The sequence below is a fragment of the Populus nigra genome, chromosome 12 (assembly GCF_951802175.1).
Source record: "Populus nigra chromosome 12, ddPopNigr1.1, whole genome shotgun sequence".
Classification (NCBI taxonomy): Eukaryota; Viridiplantae; Streptophyta; class Magnoliopsida; order Malpighiales; family Salicaceae; genus Populus; species Populus nigra.
The window spans coordinates 5,121,337-5,129,974 of NC_084863.1; the positions used below are offsets into that span (position 1 = coordinate 5,121,337).

Genomic DNA, 8,638 nt, shown 5'->3' on the forward strand with positions numbered 1-8,638 from the left:
TCTAGAAAAATGCACACATTTGGCCATAAACTTTTTTTTAACTCTTCTTTCCACATTTATTCTATTATTTTTCTTATTTCATTTTATTGCGCCATAATTTTTATTATATTATTCTTAATTTATCTCGGGGTTTACAAAATCTTTTAAAAATGAGTTAATTTTTCAATTCACAACCCATAAAATCATAGACACATGTTCAATTAAAAAGCTCTATTTTCAACCAATTTAATGTTGAAGGATGCAATCAGAAAACAAATCTCAATTTAAAATATTTACCTAAGAAAAAAAATAGTAATAAAAAGAATAAGTATCAAATCTGAAGAAAAAAAATAGAGGGTGAAATTGAAAAACAAATCAAATAAAAAAATTACAACAAATAAAAATAATAAAAAATAGAAATCAAATCTGACAGATAAAAAAAATCAAAGGAGAATGAAATTGAGAAAAAAAAATCTGATTTTGAAAATTAATTAAAATAAAACAAATAAGAATAAAAAAGAGGGGGCAAATCCAAAGAGAAAACCCTTGAAGGGTTAGACGTGAATTTATAGAAGGATAGAGAAAAGAAGGTGAAAAAAAGGGTTGCCGATACCGAATTGTAGATTTGTGGACAAAACACGCAATCTAGAGAGAAAAAGGATTTCATTACGAATCTAATGGCGCGACAGAACAATGATTTTGACCACCAGAATTAGTCACACATGCAACCCAAAGGCAGCTAAGCTATTGACGCACTAACATCAATAACTTTTTGATTTTTCTTATTTATGAAAATAGGACCATATAGTTATTATGAAAGAACCATTGTTAAATTACAAATAAGTTCATGTAATTAAGCTTTGAGAATTTTGATTTTAAAGGCAATAGAGTTATTAAACTATGTTTAAAAAAGTGAAATATCATAAAAGTCTCTAGACAATAGTTAAGTGTTTTTAAAAAAATAATAATAATAAAAAGTCAAATGCAACAAAGTTTCCCATCCATACTTGAAATATGGTTCATTATGCTTGTTTGATGTCATATAGGAAGACAAAGAGCTATAAGTTTTTTTCCTTCTTTGTTATTGACGATGATTCTTAAATATCGTAAAATAGAATGTAATATGATGAGATAGAATATATAGTGAAAATGCAGTGATGTATGCAGTTGAGGCATCCTAAGAAACTGATAGACTTGTATATTGTTTCTATATGACTCGATCAATTCTATCAGGTACTCACCATTTATTTTTATTGTGCTTATCCTAATTGTTGGTTTAGTTTATGCAAGGTGAAAAGGAGCATTGGAATGGTCTTAGCTCTTGAATATTTCAACAATAATAATAAAAAAAAAACATTAAGACAGTTATGAATTCCATTAATTATTTGTATTATGATTTCTTTCTTCTCTAAAAACTAATATCCTCACCAATCAACTGTTCATTAATGAACATCATAAAACTATGTTTTTGATTAATATGTTATGAAATGACTTTTCTTGATCAAAATGGTAGAAATTGGGTGAAAAAGAAAAGAAAATAAAAACAAGATGGTTTAAATCTAAACAAGTGAATAATTATAAATGGATTTATTGAAAAGACCATTTTACCATTTGATAGAACAACAAGATATCGAATATATGGTTATTGAATCCTAGGAAAACTACCATACATATGGTTGCATGACCTATTTTTAGACTATTCCTGGAATAATGTTTTAAGATTGTAAGGCCATATGACACTAGAATTCCCACTCCACATCAACTTTGCAAGTTGATTGTTGGCTTTCTCGGTGAGATGACCACCATCAAAGAACAAATAGTCACTAGGATTGTCACATAATTGGTACTCTTCTGCTCCCCTTCCGCCGCAACTCAAGATTCCTCTGTATGGACCACTGCCACAACACGCCACCTTCCCCTTCTCAAAACCTTGCAAAGCAAACACACAAGAAAGTAAATCAAATGTGTGCAGTTAGCTCTTACAGAGAGCTGTGTAACTAGTTGATAGGGCAGGAAAACACACCATATTTTGAATGGCGCTTAATTCTTTCACTTAATGAAGTGTAGAAATCAAAATAAGCGTATTTAAACCCTCGAAGCTGTGTCTGGAGCTCCTTGAGGGCTTCAATGAGTGCGCTATTGTGTAGTTTTGAAAACACCGTGACTTCATCCATGCAACCACCTGTGCCATTCTTGTTTGATGCTCTCAGAAATGGAAAACAACCCAAAGGACCCATGCTGACAAACACGAATTTCCTTCCTCCATTCCTATATATTTCCTGAAACATCAAAATGTAGCCATAAGCTATGATCAACTAATTAGGAAAAGGAAGATACCTGAAAAGGAAAAGATGTTCTTGATGTTATATATTGATTACTTTGATCACAGTTGTTGTATTGCCGATAACCATTCCGACGTACTCCTTTCTGGAGTAGGCCTGGAGCAAACTGGAGTTTGTTGTGAAAGGTGCTACGTAGTCATTGCTACCGATGTTGAACATGTAGATAGCCTTAGACAGCAATTTCTTAGTTTCTTTATCCCCCAGTTTCTGACTTATCTGCCTCTCCACGTTCTTGAAATAAATTGCTTGCGTATTAAGGTCTATAACCTGTGACAGAAAGGGAAAAACCTATGGAGTTTAGCCTAAATAATTTATCAGTATGAGGCTTAGGGTGAGTAAGAGTGCATACCGATCCAGCAGGTCTGGTTTGAGCTAAAGCACCAGCTGCTCCTGATGCAAAGTTCACCCCATGTGTAATCTGGTGATTGCCAGGTTGCAGATATGGAGGAATGAATGGCAACTTTGCATACTCAGCTGTCAAACAGTAACAAGTATCCATTAATTATTTCCTAACGAAGTAAAGCAGCAGAAAAATTACCAAAATAAAAATCAGCCTCTTATCTTACCAATAAAATCTGGAATTACTCGACCGTCCGAAAATCTCCCAGTAGGATACTTGAAGAAAGTTTCTCCATAAGGCCAGAAGTTTGCCCGGCCAAATGCATTTCTGATATAGTTATTATTTCCAGCTTCAAAAAATGAGTCTCCAAATATAAACAAGGGAACATGCTTACTGCTGCAGCATGTTGGGAAGAGAAGGCTAGCACAACAAAGAACCAAGAAATAAAAACCAGACCTTGAATTTTCCATTTTTTATTTTTTATAAAAGCTATCACTTTCTGTATACTCCTTTTCGCTTGAGCTTCTATGGTTATTTATATACAGGGTCTACAACTTGCCGTCCAAGTCAGGCAGTTGATTGGTCCCCTGTTTCAAAAAACTCAGATGAACAGAAACAGGGGAACATTAACATGCTGACCTCTTTAGTGATATAATTGCATTGAAGATAAAAGATGGTGGCTGCTTTGACCAGCTCATGTCTCCAGCTTATCAGAAGATTGTTCATGTACCAAGATTAAAATTGCTTTGCTTATATCACACGTAACCACTTGGTCATGGTCATGACGGCTCTTGTATCATATTATTATTAGTATTATTAATCTATCCAGCTTGAGCATACCAGAGAGTCCATACAAATATAATATCCAGTGAATTTAACACTGCGCGAGAAATCACACATTACGTCAGTTTTTTTGTAAATGGTCAGTGCCAGCTTCCTCTATTGGATTGTCTACAAGAAACCCCTCCATCCATGGTTGATTTGTTTCAATGTGAGTTTCCCTCCATCTTAAAATTGTTACAAAAAGGCACAATTCATCTTGTATTTGCAACTCGGGTTTATGGTTTTTTTCAACTCAAGCCACAGACACTCAGGATTTTGACAAGGCAACGAATCAAACAGCAAATCAATGGTTCAACCAAGACGAGAACAAATCTTGGGCTGTAATATATATACTAGGAATCAGAATTAATCTTTCCAACCCCATTGTCAGTGCAAGGTTTTATTCAATGGTCCTCTGAAAGATTTTGATCATCCTGTTACGAGGCCTTCTTCTGCCGTTGCTCTTCTCTTCTGGCGTTATAACTCTCACGGGCCTCAATTCATATTATTCAGAAAGAAATACAAACTCAGCATCATTCACTCCATACATCACTAGAAGAATGCCAGCAAGTATTTACATGAACGAGTTAATGAACAATATGAGTCTAGGAAGATTCTCAAGAGCTAATGTGAAACTTGCACCAAGCACAAAAAGCAAAACGAAGGCTACTAATATCTTTGCCATGTACAAAAAACTGATGCCTGGTTTGGTAGCTGTCATTGCAGGACGTGAACCATCAGAACGCTGCTGAAAGTAAAAGAAGATATTAGATATCATTTTAGCTAAGCACACGATATTCAAATCCCAGTAAACATTTACACGAGGAGAATAATTCATCAGCCAAAGTTTCTCTCACAGAGGAAAAATTATGGTACTAGGCAGCATTATCCTCGGTTCATAAATAGATCATTATCAGATTATATAGGCCTTTAACCTCATATTCATCAAGATCAGATTTTAGCATTCTTCTAATGAATAACTTTCAAATGAAGGCAAGTTTGTGAATACAATATTGGAATAAATGTACTGCTACCAGTTCATTTCATATAGATTTATGACATGATACATATGCTAATATAGGCTCAATAATATGTATTTACCAACAAAAAATGTATTTACCAACAAAGCCAAATAATTATAAGAGAATTAACAAAAAGATTCTAACAAATATCACAAATATACTGGTACACAACTAGCATACAACGTACAAGATTGGCAAATAGCAGGCAAAGTGATGTCACCCTAATAATCGGTCACAGTATGTATTCCTCACAACCAATAATTTGAGCTTTTAGCACCACATTACATGATTTCTCACACTGTTGCACAGGAATCTTGCCTGTTTCTTTTCTTAATCAATCTGATATAAGGTCATATCCATTTTGACTGAAGTAGGCTGGTATCGGTCAAGACAGATCAACAAAATGGTGCCATATGGTATGCAGAACAGAGTGAACTTGTGGGTTGAAACCTACCAGTCTCTCTATATATTGGTATGGCTTTATCTAGTAAGGCAGCAACTATGACTACAGATTATATCATAGTTCTTCCAAAATAAAAAGGTCTCATCAAGGTACACAGACTATTGTCTTTTGTGACATTTTTTAACCAAGCCAAAATTACAGCCTTCAAATGAATGCAACCAGCACTTGGCCGTCTACCAGCACCAAGCTATGCATAGATTAAAAGAAGGAAAAAAGCAAAGGTTATCCTATTTCCAGTTTGATTCCATTCAAATTTCTTCTGACAGACAGACATCAAATTAGTCTAGAATCTTGAGACGGTAGTGGTTCAGTGCTGGGAACACATTGCCAGGCCACAATCCTATTTTTAATTAAAATAGTCTTATATAATATAAATTCACTGAAATCTGAAATGCAATCATTCATCTTGACCTCTTCTAGTAAACAAAGTCAGGTTCCTATATTTGGTTTTACCCAAAAATACAGCCTACTTTCTACTACTATCTTCCATATCTCATTAGCAACAGATGTAGGAATTCAGAAAATCAAGTTCATCAACTCTATGGTATCGAAATAAATATTGACTTAAACAAAAAAAACTCAATAGAACTTGTTGAGATGTAGTTTTTCAAGTTTTGCAATGGATTAAGAGTTCAAAGAAGACTATCCCAGTACCCTAAATAGCGATATTGTAAATACATCCAAGTTTCTTTCATCAAACAATACATGTATATACAGCAACTTCTACGTAATGGATACGATAAAAAAACAAAACTTGATGAAGACAGCATAGAAATCCATACCTGTTTTGGAATCTGCTGAAAGTGTTCTGCTTGTCTAACACCTACTTCAGAAAAGAAATCATATTAGCAAAAACAACACTTAAGCAAACTCTACACAGCAACCACAAGAAAAGACAACAAGATAATCTACACTAAAAGAAGCTAATACCACCATAATCTAACACAGTAAATGTTTGCAACTTCCAGTCATTGCCATAATCAACAAGCACCGCATCTGGGCCAAAGCTAATGGGTTCCTCCCCATCCTTAACGGCTTCAATATGCAAAACAAAAGGTGCCCCAACATCCAACTTCCTGTTTATCAAAGACACTGCAAATCCCGCCTTGGTGCCTGCTGCAAAGCGACTCGTCTTTCCCAAACTTTTGCATATGACCTCCAAAAACTATTGGTGACAGCAAATTGTCAAATATTAATTAATGAGTTTTATTGAGAAGAAGAAGAAGAAGAAGAAGAAGAAACACTATTAATAATAAATAAAATGAATGAATCCATAGTTCATCTCCTAATAAATGTAAATGGGCTCCGAATCTTATCCATGCATTGACAAAAAAAAAAGGGTTCATAATTCAACAAATCCCATATAGGTTTTGTTAAATCAAATGCAATAAAAAATCAAATTTAAAATTTAGATTAATGGTTTTCTTTCAATTTCATTGAGAATGGTGTTCTTTTTGCTTATAAAGTGAATTAGCTCAACACTATTTCTTAAATAATAACAGGCCAAAAAAAAAAAACATAACACTGAGTAAAGCCAATGGATAACTTGGCAATTTAACATACACAACAAGACTGTATCAGAAAGATAGAGAAAGAGAGTACAGGAGGAGGAGGAGGAGGAGGAGGAGAATTGACTTTTGAATCTTCTTCTTGTTGTTCTGCCATGATATGAATCCAGAGGGAGAGAAGATTTTCAGCTCGTGTTTTTAATACTAGGCCAATATGGGCCATCGAGCTAATACATGGGCTCAATGTATAATCAGGACCATGAGCTCATAATCCATGAGACTTTTTTGGCTAAATAAATGAATTTGATTCTATATGAAATTACTAGGAATATATATATATATATATATATATATATATATAAAGAACTAATTAATAAATTGTTCTGAGAAAGTACTTCAAACTATATTTATTAAAAGCAAATTCATCACCCATTACTTATAAAAGACATGAATGACTGTAATTAAACATTAAGCTTAAGGTTGCTCTTCTCTATATATCTATCTATGCATGGCTTGTACTAGCTAGCACCATCTCCATTCTCCTTCTCTTGACTGATACTATTATCATGCGTGCGTACTGGTGGCTAGCAAAACTGTAGCAGGACCTTTTCCATCATTGCCCTTGAGTACTAGTCCTTCCAAAGACACCATCTGTGCGGCCTTCTTCATGATCAGACTCCTTGATGAGGACGAACCATAGTTCCTCGTTGCGCCTAAAGGAATAAATCTGCACATAGTCATCTTGATGGAGCGCTCCCACATTCCTAACCATAACGTCATTCCAGCTACTTCTTAGCGCATAGGAACTGCTGTTCTTCATGTTCCACTGCTTCAGCCTCAGTTGACTGGTGAACGTGCTATCTTTTTCATCACCAAGACCCAGTTCTACCAATGTTACTCCTATGCCATCGCCTTGACAGATATTCGTCTTCTCATCACCAATTAAAAGACTTTCGCATTCATTAATTTGTCTACAAGGCATTGTGAAACGATCATGGTGTGCACTCGTATCAGTTTGGTACAACTTTTTACTTATCCTTAACTTGAAATCCTTATCTCCATCTTCTCCGATTAGAGCTTTTATTTCATCAGAGAAATCAAAACCCAAGTCCTGTGCCCTTGAATCACCCTTCCTTCGTTTGCTTGCCGACCTCATTCCCTCCTCCTCGTCAATATCTTCAAGTGCAAAGCATCGTTTTCTATTAGTAATATTGATCCTTTTCTCTTTCTGTCTCCCCTCTTTCTTATCTTCATGAGCAACACTAGTCTTAGAGTACTTGTTTTTGTTGACAAACCCATTAGGAATTCCAGATCCTCTCTCTTTCCTACCAAAGACAGTACCCTCCTCCTCCTCAAGAATACGATGATGATCGTCGTCATCATCTTGACTGTTATCATAACTACTTGGGCTTTTCTTGGGATATATAAACCCTTGATCTCCACTTCTCTTCTTCTTGGGTATAACAGGCAATATCACAAGTGGGTGTGTAAATTGAGCATAGCTACTACCATCACTAGACGGGCTTGTACTTCTGGACTTGGAAGACTCTCTCTTGGCACCATTGTTCCTCATCCACAACAAACCCTTGACAATTTCCTTCTCCATCAACGTAAATGCCTCATCATTGTCATCTGTTTCTTGTCTATACTTTTCAAACAGTTGATCAAAAGACCCATCGTCATATTCATCAATCATATCAGCAATGAATGTATGACGATCACTTTGACCGCAACCGCAAAGCCGTGCCATATCTTTAGGGATATATTTGCTAAATCTCTAACTCGAAGAAAGAAATCACCCAGGGACAACTCAAAAGACAAGCAAATTAAAGAACTGAATATGTTGGGGGTATTATAGATGGCTGGCTGCGCACTGCATATATATATAGGGCAATGTGCATGCGAATCCATGTACAATCCGGACTTTTTTAAATAGATTTTTGTATATAATAGGGCAATGTACATGCAAATCCTTGTACTATCTGGACTTAATTAACTAGTTTTTTTAATCCTTTTCATAACAGGAAGACTTTACCACGTAACGGTGTAGGTTTGTATTTCTAATCCAACTGAAGAAAGGATTTTTTTTTTTTTTTTACAGTTTCCTGATTTCCAAGTTATTCAACAAATTATATTGAAAGAAAAAGTCGGTATTTCTTCGG

General features: G+C 35.0%; 2 protein-coding genes across 11 annotated transcripts; both read right to left on the reverse strand.

The window, feature by feature from the left end:
- Window positions 1-1,547: 1,547 nt before the first annotated feature.
- LOC133668947 (GDSL esterase/lipase 1-like) lies at window positions 1,548-3,312 on the reverse strand. Its single transcript, XM_062088957.1, has 5 exons — window positions 2,888-3,312; window positions 2,671-2,795; window positions 2,358-2,588; window positions 2,003-2,258; window positions 1,548-1,908 (listed from the first exon to the last, which is right to left on the reverse strand). Exons 1-5 carry the CDS (start codon window positions 3,129-3,131, stop codon window positions 1,676-1,678), a joined length of 1,089 nt encoding a protein of 362 aa, XP_061944941.1. The 5' UTR covers window positions 3,132-3,312; the 3' UTR covers window positions 1,548-1,675.
- A 479-nt stretch (window positions 3,313-3,791) lies between these two features.
- On the reverse strand, window positions 3,792-6,723 carry LOC133669439 (uncharacterized). Of its 10 annotated transcripts, none has more exons than XM_062089570.1 (4): window positions 6,532-6,723; window positions 5,899-6,133; window positions 5,751-5,794; window positions 3,792-4,231 (listed from the first exon to the last, which is right to left on the reverse strand). In XM_062089570.1, the coding sequence occupies exons 1-4, from the start codon at window positions 6,697-6,699 to the stop codon at window positions 4,058-4,060; spliced, it is 621 nt and encodes a 206-aa protein (XP_061945554.1). In that variant the 5' UTR covers window positions 6,700-6,723; the 3' UTR covers window positions 3,792-4,057. The 10 variants fall into 10 exon arrangements, with proteins under 10 accessions (XP_061945554.1, XP_061945556.1, XP_061945563.1 ...); XM_062089572.1 differs by having other exon boundaries at window positions 3,792-4,228; window positions 6,532-6,714; XM_062089579.1 differs by having other exon boundaries at window positions 6,580-6,712.
- Between the last annotated feature and the right edge of the window lie 1,915 nt (window positions 6,724-8,638).